General features: G+C 37.8%; 2 protein-coding genes across 12 annotated transcripts in view; one reads left to right on the forward strand and one right to left on the reverse strand.

Annotated features, from left to right (window-relative positions):
* DYNC1I2 (dynein cytoplasmic 1 intermediate chain 2) overlaps nucleotides 1–6,502 on the reverse strand; it is a 29,361-nt gene extending 22,859 nt beyond the window's left edge. The window contains exons 1-4 of one of the 10 annotated variants that reach the window (XM_027678576.1): nucleotides 6,482–6,502; nucleotides 4,136–4,253; nucleotides 2,581–2,695; nucleotides 1,690–1,761 (exon numbers count right to left, since the gene is read on the reverse strand). In XM_027678576.1, coding sequence (XP_027534377.1) covers nucleotides 1,690–1,761; nucleotides 2,581–2,695; nucleotides 4,136–4,243 — 295 coding nt within the window. In that variant the 5' untranslated portion in view covers nucleotides 4,244–4,253; nucleotides 6,482–6,502. Of the gene's footprint in view, nucleotides 1–1,689; nucleotides 1,762–2,580; nucleotides 2,696–4,135; nucleotides 4,254–5,790; nucleotides 5,885–5,947; nucleotides 6,130–6,481 lie in introns of those variants that run through there. The other 9 variants (XM_027678567.1, XM_027678572.1, XM_027678570.1 and 6 more) reach the window with 9 other exon arrangements.
* The window catches only part of METTL8 (methyltransferase like 8), an 85,699-nt gene continuing 73,967 nt past the window's right edge, over nucleotides 6,254–17,985 (forward strand). Inside the window, exons 1-2 of one of the 2 annotated variants that reach the window (XM_027678586.1) lie at nucleotides 6,254–7,148; nucleotides 14,204–14,273. The gene's annotated coding sequence lies outside the window, so the exon portion shown is untranslated. The remainder of the gene's footprint in view (nucleotides 7,149–14,203; nucleotides 14,274–17,985) is intronic. The other variant, XM_027678584.1, reaches the window with a different exon arrangement.

Genomic DNA, 17,985 nt, shown 5'->3' on the forward strand with positions numbered 1-17,985 from the left:
TGAAACTTTTTCTTAAGAGTCAGTTCATTTTCAGCATACAGGTGAAGACTGCATTCACACTTTAAAAAGGAACATGTTTTTTGCAACTGATACATAATAGTGAATGATATCATGCAATCTGATACAAACACAAAGTTATTTTGACATTTCTTTCAACTTTTTTTAGAAATAGCCAAATCTGTTATTTAATGAAACTTAGGGTTGATACTTAAGAATCAGGGGGTGTGTTGAAGCTACTCATATGCTTCGTTTTTCAGTAATATGTCAAACATTCACTGTTTAGCAACCCTTAAAAAGTACCTTTAATCAACAGAACACAAATTACGTACATAAATTGGTATCTACTCTGTCAAGGGTCAGGCATAGGAGAACTCTGAATTTAGATCTGCAAGATTTCTACATAATTTCCTGAAATCACATGTATACTGCGAATTCGAGAGAATTTTTCCATCCCATCCCAAAACAGAGACACGACTCTGGCTGACAAAAATTCTCCCCTAATTTTATAAAACCCACAGTGAATTCCTCAATTTTTTAAAAAAATTCATTCTTCCAACAGGAGAGAAATTTTTTATAGGTTTAGAGTTATATTTAGTGAATTCACACGTAAACATACTCAGACTTCATATTTATATAAATAGGGATGTATATTCTTTAACTCCTTATCGCCATGCACGATTAATTTACCCCAAAGGAAACGCCCACAGGCCCTTCTATCGCTGTTTTTGTGCATTACCAGGCGCGCTGAGAGAAATTCTGAAGTCGCAGGACGCGCAGCCCGAGGAACCCGCGCCCAGCGCTGGTGCTGCACCGCCCTCTTGTGGGGAAAAGCCATTTTCGGGAGAGCCTTCCCATAATTGAGGGGAATCCCATTGAGAGATCAACCTCTTACGAAAAGAACAAATGAAATTTCACCTACCCCAACAGACGATTCAACTACAATACTTTCTTGAAAGTAATTTTGGTTCACTAACTTATGGCTTCTTATATAAGAAGTACAGTAGATATCAAAATCATACTGACATTGCTGTGGTCCCTCCTCCCATAAGAGAGCTCTCTCTGGCAGTTAACAGGACAGGAATTGTCTCAGGAATTTTTAATATAATTTTCTATGAAGGAATCTAATGTCAAGATATCCACCTCCACTGACAGTGCCAGCACAAGCTTCCTGCCAGTATCCAGCCAGTAGAAAAGGAGCCTGTGCCTTAGGCATGCTAATTGCCAGGTACCAAGGAGGGTATATTAGCTTGATTTAGGATCCACATCAGATCTGGTTATCTTGAAAGGGAACAGAATGAATCCCCTGCAAACCTTCCACTGAAGGGTGTGGTTAAGTAGAATCTCAGTGGAATTAACCACAACATGCAGGGCTGTGCCCCAGTCTTGGATGTCAACACTCCCAAACTCTTCATGAACAGCTACTCTGAGCCTATGCAATTACTTGCTTTGAGGACTGACTATTCTATGGGTTTTGGATCTCTCGCAGATTTGAAAAAAAACAATAACCATACAAGTTTCTACAAAAGTCTTATCAATGGCCTTGGCAAACCTTCATGCAAGGGAAGTGTTCAACCATTAGTCTAGCAAGCAAAATCAGTAGTAGGTCAGAACTGATTACTTAAAAAGCTGTATGCCAGTGCTAACATAGCCCAAATGCACTCTCTCAACTATGCAAAGAGTTCAAATTACCAGAAATGACTGCTGTGGCTGTTGGAATGGAACCAGCAGTAACAGTGTTTATTCCATGCTTGCTTTTGAATGCTTGAGGATTATGCAAAAGCAATTATGAAAATATAATCACAGATATACTATAACCATAAGAAATTATTATTACTTATTTACAAACCCAGTTGAAATAGAACCTCACCAATGAGCCAAACTGATAAGCTTTAAACCTCTTCAATTTCAGAGTTAGAGATAAAAAGTGGAGTTGAATTATCACATTGCTTTCATCTGCCAGAGCAATGTGTCTATGTAAAGGCAAAAATCAACAACCAATATGCTGCACAGGTATCAATCATCACCCTTGGTAGTTAATTTTTATACTTAGCCTTGCTAATGCTCCATCAAAGTCAGTCAGGTAAATGACATAAGAAAAACGAGGGTGTAAAAGATACAGAAAGGAAACACGCCAACTCCAAACAAAAATACTGGCATTAAAATCTGGCATTATGAAAAAGAGTAATGAGAAAAAGCACAGTAGAATAATGTGCAGGAAAAATGGGAGGGGAATAAAACACATACATGATATTTATATATTTTAACTAATATACTTCAAATAACACACTAAGTGTAAAACATGTATTTTACAAAAGAGTGTTATGTAAAGTGTACTAAAGGACATCACTTGGCATTTATAACAAAGACCATGCAGGACAAATTAGTATTAAAACCAGACATGTACACCCCCCAAAAAAGTGGCCAGAGAATTTTTATTTTAGATATGTAAATACCTCAACCCTAACCAAAACAAATAAACAAACCACCACCACAAAAAAACCCTATCAACACAAAACCCCCCAAAAAAACAAACAAAAAAAATCTCAAACATTTATCTCAAACAAATATTAACATTCCTACCAACGGGAGACTCAGGTGTTAACCCCATGCTCTGAAGTAATGCTTCAGCTTCTCTTCTCTTCTTTTCAAGATCAGATTCTTCTTGTACAGGAAGAACTTCTTTCTTCTGGTCAGTCTAAAAGAGATTCAATAATTAAGTTATAGCATTTAACAGCATTTAACCTTTCATTTATTTTGAGACCTCATAGGGCTTTTTTGTTCTTCTGAAATCTATCATCATATAGGTTAAGTATTTGACTCTAGTTATTCTGATGGTCCTTTTTGTAGATAAAGTAAACAGACAGGAATAACAAAGTTTTGTAGCTTTGGTATTGTCTTTAAAAGACATATATAAACATCCAAAAAGTTTGCCACAATGAATAACACTTAATAAGATTAAGAATACCTTTTTTTTACACTAATGCTAAGCACTGTAAAATGCAAACACTGAAGAAATAATATTATGTATCTGTGTATGAAAGTGTTTTAGAGACATCGTCATAGTGTTACAATTTTGAAATTACAATGACTGTATCAAGGAAAAGTAGTTTTCTTTAAGTTGTGTTATTTGCTAGATTTCAAAAAAACCCACTCAAAAACCTACACCTCCATCCTCTTTAATTTAGGCATAATGCAAGCTCTACTGTAAAAGATGCTGAACACTCCATATCTTTCCACAATCATTTAACTGCTTTTTTAAAAAGCAATTCCCAAATTTTAGAGCAAGTTCTCAGCTGCTAAGCTATTGCATTACATGTGGAATCTCAGATACAGGCAATACATTGTTACAAAATCATTAGAACATAATTTGAGATATTCTCCTCTCCTTTTTGTCTGAATCATGTAGTTGGCAGCTGTCCAGGCTTCAGTCATATCCTAATTTAGAACACCAACCAGATTATAACCAAAACACAGAAAAGTCTTGAAAAAGTATCCCCAACCACCAAAACATTCCAGCAAAAGTTTCTTTTATAAGGCATAATCTGCATTCAGGAGAAACAGCAATAAATCTGATTGTCACATCCTTTAGTAGACAGAAATCCAGAAGACAATGTTAACAAACCAAGTCTAACACACAAGTACCATATACATCCTGAGTGCTGATCTGACTTTAAAATTCAGCCTATAGATGGGTCAAAGAGCACAAGACCATAGCACAGTATTTGTACAATGATAATACTGACAGTCAGACAATTCATATAGACATCCTGTGGACTGTACTTCAGAAATTACTTAACACCACTCCAACTTATTAAGCAGAGCTTTCAGGCAATAGTTTACAGTGATTTGATTAATGATGTTACATGTACAAAAGTAGTTTTAGAAATCAGAACTTTATGCCAGTGTAGGATTAAAAAACCCCAGAATTAATACATAACATCTTATGGACAATTCTAAAGAAAAGAGCAGGTGTTTGCTCTCCTCAGACAATGGAAGTACTACATTTGTATTGGCACCAGCCATTAAATAGACACTCCCTGAACTACACGTAGCAAATGATTATGTGAACCTAACCTTAAATTTTGGGCAAGTTACATATGCAAAGCCAAACTTCAAAGCGAAAATTATTTCTTACTTCTTTTTTCTTTCTCTCCTCCTCCTTTCTCTTCTTCTCCTCTCTGATTTGAGCCAATCGCTGCTTCTTGCGCTCCAACTCCGCCTTCAGCTCACTTTTGTCAGACATGGCTGAAATGCTGATCAACAGAAATCACATCACTGTTTGGGTTTTGTTTTGGTTGGTTGGGGTTTTTCATTTGTTGTTTTTTTTTTAAGAGAGCAGCTTTCCTTTAAAGAAGCTATCCTTAAAGAAATTACACTAGCTTACCACAACCAGAAACCTGAAAAGTCAGTAATAATTGAAAAAAAATCACATTCCTATTTCCCTTTTTCTTTCACTTAACACATTCTCAAGGGATTGATTTAAAACAGACAGTACTATGACATGGTGACAGCATCCATTCTTAAGGTAGTTCTGATGCTGTTTGAAGGAACTACTTTGAAAGAAACATTAGGTACTGAAGATGGGAGCATTTGATTTTGCCATAGGATTCTGTACAGCTACAGAGCCAACCGAGACTGAAAACAGCAAAGAGAGCACCAAGACAGTATTTATCTTTCACTTTTCACTTCAACAGCTAAATATTGGCACACTATAGCTTAGTATGTAAACTATATATACTTCTACATACCACTGTATGATTCAAAATATTTATTAAAAGATTTAGTAGCATTACTATAAACTACAAGACAATGTAAGTACAAGTGTGATGGTCAAAGAAAACTATAAAATATGTGTATTATCAATTTTTGTCCCCAAACTTTTTGTACACTCTTAAGAAATTGGTGGATCTTTTAAAGACAAAAATACTACAAAAAATTCTGCTATATAACTAACTCAAATACAGACGAGAAGGTCAACAACAAAAGGTGGGAAACTCCAAAACTTAGAACTTAACAAAGATTTAGAACACAGGTATGAAAAACTGTGTGAATGGACTAAATGGAGACCAGCTCAATTTTACTGTTTTTAAGCAAATCTAAGTCTGCAAAGAAAATGTAGAAGTGGTTCTACAACAACTGAGTGATTCTACAATAAATGCTTTTTAAACTAAGCTTGACACCGAGGACACAGGATTATGCATTAGTAATATAACTACGCACTAATTCAAAATGAAGAATACCTGCGTTTGCATTGCACACCTAAGCACAGACAAGAATGCAAAATGCTGCAAGCCTCATACGTCTACCAGGACATGAATATGTCCTCTGTAAACATTTAAGTACCAATAAATAAATACTCTACGGTCGGTTTTCTTGAATGGCATTCCCGTGTCACTTTGGCACAGCACCAGGAAGGCGCGTTGTCACACCGCGGGTCCCCGCCCCGCCCGTCTAGGGAAGGGATCCCCGAGGAGCGAGAGGGGCGCCCGCCCCGCCTCGCTCGGGGCTGACAGCGGCACGAACCTGCTGCCGCCAGAACGAAAGCCGCCATCCCAAACCCCATGGGGGCCGCACCGGGGAGCGCGCCCGGCAGCCCCGGCAGGATCCTCCCTCACACCCGCGGCCCAGGAGGCGGCGGCACTCCCCGGTCTCTCCCCCTCAGGGAGCCCCGGCCAGGCCGCCCCCGGCCCCACCCTGCCGCCCGGCCCTCGCTCCGCAGGGCGAGCCCGAGGGAAGGAGCGTTCGCTCCCCCCGGGCAGCAGCGGCCCGGGCGCGACTTGGCCCCCGCACCTGCCGGCGCCTCCTGCCCCGCTCCGGCCCCGCTCCGCCGCCCCTGCGCCCCTTCCGCCGCCGCACAAAGGCGCCGGCAGCGGGAGGGCGGCGGCCTACGGCGGGCGCCGAAGGACAAACCAGCTCTGACAGCGTTGCGGGATGCAAAGGAACTTACGGGAACTGTGGAAGGATACGGAGACCTGTTCAGGAAGACACCCAAGGCACTACTCAGCGAGCGATCCGAAAGCAATTCACACGGGGAACGAGGGCGAAGAGAGGCGGGGACGGGGCGCTTCCCGGGGCCGGGGCCGGCACCGCGCCCCTCCCGGGAGGCGGGGCTGGAGAAGACGCTCGGAGAACAACGACGCCCGGCATGCAGCGCGCACCACCGGGCGTGACTCGGCGCCGGCGCCCCGCCGCGAGCGAGCGTGGCGCTGTCGCGCGTTGCATGACGGGAGCTGCAGTCTTTCTGGGGCGCGGACGCTTGGCGGCCGAGGTGCTCGCGCCTCATGGGGCCCGGGCGGGACCCACCGGGCCGGGCTGCGACCTGTCCGCCGGGGTTGGGGCCCGGGGCAAGGAGGGACCAGCCACCTCAGCCCACCTCTGTCAGTGAGGATCCAACTTAGCCCAGCCACCTCAGCCCACCCCTGTCAGTGGGGATGCACCTTAGCCCAGCCGCCTCAGCCCACCCGCGTCACTGAGGATGTACCTTAGCCCAGCCGCCTCAGACTCCGCCTTGCCAATCAGTGAAACGAATCGTGTCGATGCGGGCACTAGTTGAACTCTGGGAGCCAGGCATAGGGCCGGTACCGTAGTCGCTCCATTGATCTGGGGATGACAGCTGTAAACGCCTGCTGTGCCCTGAGCGTCAGGCGAGGGACAAATGGCCCGCGCAGAGGGTGCCGTACGGGGTGTCCCGCCGTGGCGTTGGGCTGTCCCGGGGACACGGCGCTGTCCCTCACGGGCGTCGTGCAGGAGTGAAGTTACACCTCGTTCGGGTACAGCTACAAACTGGTAGCAAGTGCTGTTGCTCTTCCCCACTTCTCCTAAATTAATAAGTATATTGTCACTTGCATCCTGTGGAAACTTGTATCAAAATCTTTCGCCTGTTTTTCTAACTGCTGGGCTGGTGCTGCTGAACGTATCTCACTGAAGTGTGTGACACCTCAGCCTGCTGATCTTCCTGAGCTGTGCTTTCCAAGACAGAATTAATATGGATGATTCTTATAGTTCAAGTGGAGTGTGTGTTTGCAACACCCTACAAAACGAAGCTTTTGGAAGCAGTAACTATTAACTCCATAGCAGGTTAAATTTTCTGCTATTGCAAATTGGAATAATTTATTTGCAATCACTGGATCTACAAATAGTTGTGTCTGGTGAGTATATCTTTTGAACTCATCCTGACAAGCACTGGAAAAAGGCCATGTTGTAGTCAGCCTTTGTCAGGCTGCAATTCTGCTAGGTATCATAAACTGAACAGGTTGGTTGGTACTTTGCTGGGAGAGCTGCCAGAAGAACTTCAATTGCTGCAGGAACCAGTGTTGATTATTTACTGTCTTCCATGTGAGTCAGGGTTCACACTGTACCTTAAGAAAATTTAGAGAAACTGTCTGTTGTCTAAATGGCTTCTGATCATTGAATAACCTCCATACATTTTGTGAGAGTATGGGTGTTACCATTCAGAGAAACTGTTAAGTGAAAGTGTCAAAGAAAATTGTATGATGTGCAAGACAAGGGGTTGCATCTTTCTCCAGAGATGGAAATATGAAGATGATAGTAATGAACTTCCACTAACAGCTGTCGTCCTTGAATTTGTTTGCCAGAATTTTCTAATACCACTTAAAGTGATGTGTGCACCTCAGAACAGGAATCTATGTTTTATTTCTGTATTTTACTTTATTTCTTGTCTGGCTATAAAACATTAATTTTGTATTTGATGTTTTCCAGTAATATTTTTCAAGTTTACATTTAAAATTATGAATGTAGGAACCAGATATGTCACATTTCTAATTAATTTAGCCAATTGCTTTTTGGTAATTGATCTTCAATACTGAAGTGTATTTCTAGGTCCTGAACCTACATATACATGCTAAAGGTCATGTTATTATTTTTTACATTAGTCCTTCATTTTAGAACACAGAAAATAGAAGAGCTAATTTTTGCAGCACTGACATCCCCCTTTTTCTTTGTAAATGATAGCTGTAGTTTTCAAATAACTCTACCTGAGTCAGTTTAGCAGTGATACAAACACTGACAGAGTACTAACTCTATACAAATAAATTTGTGGGGGCTTAGCAGTCATGGATCTCACAAGTAACAGCAGTTTCAGTTTAAGTAAGCTGGTACATTTTTCATCAGCTGGAAGGCATGAGGTCTATGGTGGGAGGACAGGTTGGAGAAAGCACACAGGTTGTAGCTGTTTACAAGTGACCATTTTCTTCCAGCCTCAGCTTCCTGGTGGTGGCATCTTTCGGTCTAGCAAACCCCAATTTTATAATGGCCTGTAAGAATGTGGATCAGTTACACTGTGAGGTGAACTCTTTCAGTACCCAGCACTGGGAAAACAGCTTCTAGGGGATTTTATACACCCATCCTGTGCATTGGTTCTTGGATGGTCACAGCTTGGTTTAAGACATGAACACCAGAGTTAACAGTGATTGTGTACCCATGTAAGCAGAACTGGTGTATTACTGAGAAGTTATTTTGAGACATGTACAAGAATGATAAAGGTGCATCAGGTCTCTGCTGCAGGTGAGCAGGAATCCAGACTAAGCAGAGGAAGATACCATTTGATTCAGAAGAGTCTCTACTTTTGTTTTTTTGGAGAACATTAGACTCCTCTGCTGCCTGAATCAGAAGGGTAGAGAGCAAAGGCAACTGTGCCATCATCTTGCTCTGTCACCTCCTTGTGCTGCTGAGGAACAGTGATTTGCTCTGGAGCATGAGCCCAAGATCTGTGCTGGAGAGGGTAATTCCTTCCTCAAGTAACTGCCAGTGCTGTGCTGTCCTCTGTGAAAGTTCATGAGCCTAGGAAAAGGCAGCTGGCCTACCTTTCTCCATTGAGGCTCCCTTTTTTCCCCTCATATTTCAGGACAATTAAAAGTCCCTCCTACAGACTTACTGGAATTGAAATAATCAGGAAGATTTTATGTCATGATATAAATATATAACTTTTCTAATATCATTTGTTAGTCTGTGCTTTTGCTTAGAAAATTTGCTGCATTGCTAATATAAGTTTCTTTCCCCTTCCCTATTCCTGCTAGATGGACATATTTTTTTTCTGTTGTATCACAATAAGGTGGTGGTGAATGGGTCCTTTTTGAGGATTACAGAAAATAAGGTTACCAGTTGAAAAATTCCAAGTTCTCCTTCCTCAGTGTGGTCTGTGTACGGTACTCCCTTCTTTTTTTTCTATTATGTGGTTAAGAGAGGAGATAATGACAGCTTCCTAAGGGATCCTGTAACGCACCAAAACCTGCACTAGCTCTGGTTTTATGAGAGAATATGAGAAGTGCCAAGAGATCAGCCCAAAGGAAAGGTTTTAAAGTGTGTTGTATGCCAGCCTATAGTCTACCCTCAGCTTGAGCACCTGTTTCCTGTTAATCTTTGTGGAAGTTTTGTTGAGAGGGGAGAATATGTTTGAACATTCGTTAAGATGATATCAGAGTTCATTTTGTATAAATTAGTTAGTGTTACTAGCCAAAAAGATAATAGGATAAATAGGAGAGAGAAAGTGTTAACTTTTTTCAGGGACTTTATTTAACTTTGTGTTAGGATTTAATTATTTTTCTGTATGTAAGCAGAAGGGGTATCTTATATAATCATAAAGTATGTTTTAAACTAGAATTATTATGAACTAAGGGACACTAAAATACTACATTTTACTTAAAGTGAATGAACTTTTCATCTGGTAACACCAAATTATCTCATTCTGGAAATGTTAAATAATTGCCAGATCAAGTACTTAGTTATTATTTAAAAATGAAATAAGAGCCTTGAAAAGACGAAGGGACAAGACCACGGAGATTAGCATTTAGGATTCCTAGCTTCTGATATTCTATTCTTGCCATGAAGTAATATTTATTCTGCTGTAACTGTTAACTGGAACAGTTAAATTTTAATCTTTTCACATTGTTATGAGAATTAGTTGAGTCACTGATTCACAGCATCAGTCAGTTCTATTTGATAAAGACTGGTGCAATGGAGTCATTTTACTGCTGACAGAATTGTAAGTAAAGATAGAATTTGTTCCTTTTCTGTATCTTTGTTAAGAAACTTGCTCTGCGTGTTCCTATGAAAAAATTAACAGAAAAAAATTTAAATTCAAACCACAAAATTCCTAAACATGATTTGGATAGCTAAACCCCTCTACTTGCTAGCGTAGGACTAATTTTAGTTTAATGTTTTATTCTGAAACAGGATTTCCTTTTTTTAATTTATAGATATGTTTTCTAGACAAGCATGTCATATCATATTAAACTGTTGATTATATTTTTTAATCAGGATTAATTTTTTCTTTCTACTTTGCTTGACCTAAATTTGGTTACATTAATATCCTGTTATTTAATCTATTTGACAAGTGTTTTGGTTTATATTTTCTTGTGAGATAATCTGATCTATGCAAGTAGTTTAGTTTAAAAAATAACGTTTTGAACAAAAGGAATCCGCTTAAGTTTGAATGGTACATCTTTCAATGCCTTTGACTACATTAGTGCATGTGTTTTCAGACAGAAAAAGAGAATAAACCTGCAAAAGGCCTTTTGTAAGGCTTATAAATGGAATATATATGTGTGAATGTGTAGAGACCTAAGTAAGTGTACATCTTTCCCATGACATGTGATTTTGAGACTCCAGAAAACCATAAAACAATGAAATGCACACGTTTTCTAATGGTAGAAAATTAAACAGCTGTTTCTTTCAGTTCTTTAAAGGCTGAGAGAAGTATACAATTTTCAACAGATAAAGTATATTTTGCTGGTATGTGTGTGTATAAGTGGATACTCTACTGCTGGCAAATTTTTATTCAATAACTGCTTTTAAACATAGGCATCATCACCATGGGTCTTGATGGCTGTTAGTACTCAGATTTCTGTTGAGTCAAATCTGTTGTTCCTGTCAGAAAAAGTTTTATAAGAAATGAGCCTGTTCGTCTTAGAGAAAGCAGTTTGTGGTGTTGTTTTGTTAAATTTGCTACTAGAATCTCTTCTATCTGGAATTTTTAACAGGAGATTAGACAGCTATTACATGTTAAAGAACACTTATTCTGCTAAACCAGATTGGACTAGATCTCTGATGTCCTTTTCAAGTCTGTATTCTGATAGTGCTGTGAGTACAGAAATCAAAAACAACCAATTCATATAATTTTTCTCATGGAACATCTTCTTGTGAAACAGCCATCTGGACTTTTCTGTGGCTTTAGAAGTTTACAATCAAAATCTGCTACTCTGCAAAAATAAATAATTTGAAAAAATTAAATTCTTCAATTACATTATACTTGCAGAAAAAAAACTTATAAAATTAAAACTTTTTTTTATAATATTAAATATTTGTTTATAGTTGGGGACTTGCACTTATTTTACAGTAAATAGAACATGTTAAGATATTCTTCTGGAAAAAATCTACAGGTATAATTTGGCATTTTTTGTTCTGCATAACATACACAAAGCACCATCTAACCTGTTAAATTTTTTTATAGTGCTATGACAAAAAGTAAACAGCACTGGTTTTGTTAGTATTGTGTATGCCAGTAATGCTACCAAGCTCTAAGACATTTACAGATCTATTTTTAGGAGCAAAATGTATTTACAGCTGGTATTAAAGGCAGTGGAAGTATGTGCTATTTAAACAATATTGTCGTTAATCAGGAAAATGATTTTTAATTTCACTATAGTTATAGAGAATTATATCTTTCTTGCATTCATTCCCCTAAAGATGGCTGCAATTCAGAAGTGAGGCAAAAAACCCATTATAGAGGCTGGCTTAAATTCATTGTATATATCCACAGACAGTTACTGACCAGCTGTTGTGATTTATTTATGATGGCCATTTAGAGTCCAAAAGAAAGTAAAAAATACAGATCCATGAGATTTTATAATTTCCTGGTTTTCATTTTTACATTTGCTGATAAATCTAGCATTTTGTAGCATTTCTTTCTCTGAGAGAAAAAAGCTTGTGGCTAGTTCATAGAACAATTCATCTTAAAAGGACCATTTTCTCAGCTCTTATCCCTGCTCTGGAATTGTGGGGGCAAGTGACTGCAGTCATGTCTTGAATTTCACCTTGGTGTCTCAGGAGGAAAAGTGGTGTTTTGCCACCAGTAGTTTTTGCCACTGGTTACTAGGTTACAGACCTATCTTTATTTTTTCTTAGTCTCAGTTGTTTAGTGTGTCAAATTAACCATATTTATTTCAATAGCAATATTTCTTACTGCTAAAGCTATGTGATTTGATATTTGAAAGGAAGCCTTTTGAACGGAAGGCACCATATATAATTTAGGGTGTTATTAAAATCATATCTGCGTGGCATAGATCATAACTTCATTATTAACAAAGAAATCAATAACTGAATCATACTTGTGTGGTTTCTGAGCGTTTCTTCCTGCCACATATCAGAAGCTGACAGTTACCCTTGTGATGCAGGTATAAAGTAAGGATGGCAAATACTATCCAGAGTTTTACAGGAGTTAATTCAAAATCAGTCACAGATACTCAAGTGACGGTTAAGAATTGCCCTTCCATCTCCTAGTTCCATGATCGATTCAGAACAATATACTAGTTTTCTTAAATATCAAATAATATTTAGGAGTAAGCATTTTAAATGACTGCAAAGTCTAAATGTGTGAAGTTAAAAGATTATCTCCACAGGGTGGAAATTTCTGTGGGCCATTGTTTGAACTCCTGAAATGTACTAGAGCAAATTTCATACTTATTTCCATTGAGAAGGCAAATTACTTTTCATAGAAAGGGATCAAAAGCATCAGAGTGGATATGGTATGTTAATAATAGGAGGTGGGACAGTGAGGGTAGAACTGATGGGACACTTACGGTTCAAGGAATTGAGCACTTTTCATTTATGCTGGAAAAAATGTAAATTATGTCACCCTCGCCTCCTAGTGCAAAGTTATCAGACAGACATCACTAAGTGATATCTCTGCCATTAAAATGAATGGAATGTTATTTCCTTCTATTTATTTCTTTTGGAAATCTTGCAATATCTTATTGCAAATGAAACAAAAATTCACATATAATAGTGTAAGAAACAAAGATTTGTCTATAGTTTCCATGCTGGATTATTGCTGTTCTATCTCAAAGCTAATTGAAATCCAAGATGTTTGTATCGAAGCTGTAATGAGACACTGGCAAATACCTTTCTGCCCCACTGGAAATGTAATCTTTCTATTGAACACTTTGTCCTGGAAAACTCCATCTGCAATAGGAATAGGCGTTTTGCATTTGAATCAAAGAGGTCACTACTTTGGATCAGATGATACAGTGCACACTCCACTTGCCTTTAGATGAAATTGATCCTTTACTGCCTGGAACATGACTATGCATTTTTTACACCTAATTATCTTGTTGTTTCATATAGATGAATTTGGAATGCTAACACTATCACCCCTTTTTGATCTTTGCATATATCAGTGAGACAATTCTCTGAAAAGCCAGATGTTCCCTGGGTAGGAATACTTTTAAAATATTCAGTTGCATTTCTTTACTACATAAAACAGAATAAGATCACAGTGTTTCATTTATTGATAGAATGTTTCATAACATTTTCCTCACTTGCAGCAGTAAAGCAATAGTTCTATGTATAGTTACTCAAACTTGTAGACTTCTAAACAGCTAGAGACTAAACTAGGTATTCAACGTTTTGGTTGTTTTACTCATAAATAATGCCATTGACTTCAGTGAAGAGAGGCAACATAAAACTGAGGGGCAGTTGCAATGTGTTCACTCTTAAGTGTTAAAACTTCCATTACCTTTGGAAATGTGACTTGTTTTTTGGTTTGTTGTTTTTTGGGGTTTTTTTTGTAATATAAGGTGAATTGCACTGAGTGTATGTACAAAATCATTATTTCCTTTCTTCTTTTGTTTTGACATGAATATATGCTCTTAGGGTTTTCATTTCACATCAAGTGTGTAGGTTATTTGTACAAAAAATGGGAAGAAATCTCTAGCTATAGAAGGGATAGTGTGAAAGGCATAAATAGCAGCTAGTCTCTGCAGGTATGAACCTGTTCTTATTTAAATCAATGAAAATTTCAGTGCCAACTGCAGTAAATGCAGAATCAAGTCCTCAGCTCTTTCTGAAAATCAATTAGATGCATTCTTATTAGGTTTTCATGCCTTTGAAAATCTATCTCTAAATTACTGATGGAAATCGATCAATTAGATCTCTGAGATCATTTTATTGAATCTTCCATTGTTCACAGGAGATTCAGTGGTGGCTGAAGGGTACGTGACACAAGCTGCCAGGTGGTACAGCGTAAGGTTTGCATAAAGGTAATTTTTCCATGTCTCCCATCTTCATCTGCTGTCTTTCAAGTGCAATAACCTATTTCTTTAAACTGTGTTACTGTTTTTTATATATATTTGTGTGTATATATATATATATGACCATGATGTCATAAAATGTCATGTTATACATTATGCCACACTGTGATGTATTTACCTAGAGAACATAATATTCTTTTGAAATCTTACCTAGTTATGTAGCTTTTACAGATTTAAAATTACAACATTAACATCTCTGTTATGGAATTAAGCTATATTTTAATTGAGATATTAGACAATGTATTTATTATTTTAATATAAATTAAAGTTATATAATTGAGGTAATGTATCAATACATGCATATAGTGTGTATGTTAACTTATGCACAGTTCATATAATAAAGATATTGAGGTTATTACTAGTTTTATGTAATAAATTCAGGTAATAAGTCAAAAGATGCTCTAAATACCGTACAACTTAACAAAAACAAACTTCAGGAGGAACTTCAAAACAAAAAAGATTGAAAGTGGTATTTGAGGTGTTACTATATCATACTTACTTATAGTTAGGAGGATAAAAATTAAATGAATGGAAATAAGGAACTATTGCATTTGCCAGCTGTATCTGTATATATTTGAAAGCCTGATCCTCAAAAACTACTGAGTGCATTCTCTTCCAACTAAAAATGGTAAAAATGTAACTGTTAGCCTGAAAACAAGCCTGAGAAGTATTGGCCTAGAGATAATTGCTTTAAAAAGTTATTTTAAGCTAATGAAAAGAAGGTCATAGAAGAAAAGTGCCATTTCAACCATGTAAGTGTAATAATACCAGCTAATGCAGGAGCGTGTTCTGGCAAAAATAAATAAGCATTGCAAACCCTGATATGGCCAGTATGGAATACAGAAATATATCCAAGTGAGTAAGCATCAAATGAAGGGTTATCCCTACTTGTGGAGAATCCATTCCAGCAAGAAATTGAACCATGGACTACTGCATCTGAAATTCGTAAGACTCCCTAGAGAGCTAAAAGGGAATCTGCAGATTCTGTCATCAGTATGCCAAAGATCTCTGCACTGTACTGTGGTACACAAAGGTAAATGTTCCCAAGATTTCCCTTTTTAAAGGACTTCTTTCGGAATAGTAGTCAAACCTCAATGTTCTGAGTTTTTAAAACTACAGCTAGGTTCTCTTTGCTGTTGCTTTGTATGTGAATGCAGGAAAGAAGTTCTGATTTTCTGAAGGTTCTAAAATAAGAGCAAAAATATTGAGATGTTCTGAAATGGCTTGAAAGGTAAATAGAAGGTTCTAAAATGTTACCGAATGTGCAGGCTAACCAAAGAGAAAGAGAAAGAATAAGCCTTTAAAGCAAAATATTTTATTCCATATTTAGCTTGAATTGGAAAGAGACTGTCCAAAGCAAATAACAGAAAGGCAACCAGATGTGCAAAACTATGTGTCAGGAGACGGGGGAAGTGTGGAGGATGAAACTTCTGACACTGCAGTATAAAGATGTTAGGAATAAATTAGAACTGATTTTGTACTGGAGGAGCATCCAAAATGACAATGCTAGAATATATTGGTGCAGGAACATCCTATCTGTGTTGCATATATCTCAAACAACTTCCAGAACATCATGCTAGACCACTCCAGAGCAAAGAAATTATACATGGATAGTGAGTTGAAGAGAGAAAAGATTTTTATATATCTTTGTTAATATGGTATAGAAAATAGAACTGCTGAACAAGAAAATGACAAACTGGATATTCTTAAGATTATTAACTGTATGAACTAAAATGAACACCAAGAATGATAATGACCTCAACAGTCAATTATGGGTGTTCAATAGTTCTAAAAAAACCATCCTAACACATCTCAAATAGACACACTTAAATGGACACATACAAAATCAATAGTCTCCTTAAAAACTGTGGTGAAAAGCACAACTGTCTTTTACTTGGACACCTGTTTTGTTTGGAAAAGGATCACGTTATGAGAGTCTGTCTCTGGCCTCGAGAAATAACGTGATCTGTAGAATCGATACTACGAAAAGACTTTACAATTTTATTGGATTTTTGTAGCTTTGTGTTCTGTATTTCTCCTTCCACATGTTCAGATGGTAGGCTCACTACAATGTGTTATACTTTTCATATCATCAGGAAACCTGTGACAGATATTTTTTTTATTTTAGAAACACTTGTTTGCTTATTCATTCTGCAAGCCTTCCCATCTTGATTTTGATTCAATCTTGTGTACAGCTGCATAAAGATGGTGGATTAGGGTCTATCATACACAAAACTGTTCTGAATAATCAAGAGATTTTAGCAGAATATCCCAGCAACCAGAACTGTGCAGATGAGTCCACTTAAGATATGGTTAAATACTTTTTGCCAACCTTTAATGAAAAACACTGTTGTAAAGCTGACAACAACAGCTAAGAAACATAAACATATATTTAAGTCGATGAAAACTAATTAGATGAGCTCTCTGACATCAAATTCAATGTGATTTGATTATAAATCCAGAAAGGAAGCTTCATGTTTATGAAAGCTTTTCCAGTGACATGGTAATGAATTGCAGCACATCTTTGCCTGTGCTTTTTGACCCGGTGAAACACAAAAAAAGTAATTTTGTTTATTCTATAACAAATGGCTGCATGTGTGTGATAACAGTGTAATAAACAGCATTGACTTGTGGAATGTAAAGCACACTTTCTCAATGAGATTTTTCATTATTTCAAGCAAAGCAGATGTATTCATAATTTCATCTTTGGGTGGATATACAGATACTTTCACTGTAGAAATCTAGGCTTAAGCCCCTTAGACCTTCAGTCATACAACTTAGTTGAATTCAATGCACTGGGCATTTTCTGCTGTCCTCAGTGAAAAGCTTTCTTCTTATTATATTTGTATTACTGATATAAATTGGCTCACGGGTCAAGCACAAAGGGTAATAGTGAATGAGGTAACATCAGACCTGTCACTACTGGGGTTCCACAGGGCTCCATCTTGGGCCCTGTGCTCTTCAACATCTTCCAGATGTTCCAGAACTCCAGAATATTTACCTCAGTAATATGATACTATCTTCCAGTTACTGAATTTAAACTTTTAGATCAAGTAGATAATATTTATTTCTGGTTTGTTTAATTACTGACTCATTATGGTTTTTAATTTATTTGGTGTATATTATTTAATTAGAAAAATTACTTAAATTTGGTTAAGTGATCTGTTAATAATTACATTTGAAAACCCATACCCTCTCAGAGCCAAACTCCCTCAAACTGCCTTCTGCCCACAGTATTTCTTGTGTGCTTACTGTGGAGTCTTGCTTTGCTTGTGAAGTTTCCTGCATTGTGATGCAAACTTTTCTCAGTACCTCAAAAGATTGCATTTTCCATAGGTACTGTAGGTTAACAGAAGACAACAGTCTGCCCACTGGCTGGAAATGATTTCAAGTTGCGCAAACCTGCTTTATAAGCAAAAATCTTAACCCCTGTTTAAATGTTCAGAGCATGTAGTTCAAAATTAAAGGATGTGCAAAAGACTGTACAGACGATGAATTGCTAAAATAACTGTAACGATGCACAGTTCTACACTCACTCTTTTCTCTCTGCTGAAGGACTCCGCATATCAGGCAAATCAACACCCAGCAAATTCTGATGAGAGTTTTTGTTAATTACATTTATGTTACAAGATGTACTATGACAATTCTATATAAAACCAGT

Source organism: Neopelma chrysocephalum, unplaced genomic scaffold, assembly GCF_003984885.1.
Source record: "Neopelma chrysocephalum unplaced genomic scaffold, ASM398488v2 Primary Assembly neopelma1_44, whole genome shotgun sequence".
NCBI lineage: Eukaryota > Metazoa > Chordata > Aves > Passeriformes > Pipridae > Neopelma > Neopelma chrysocephalum.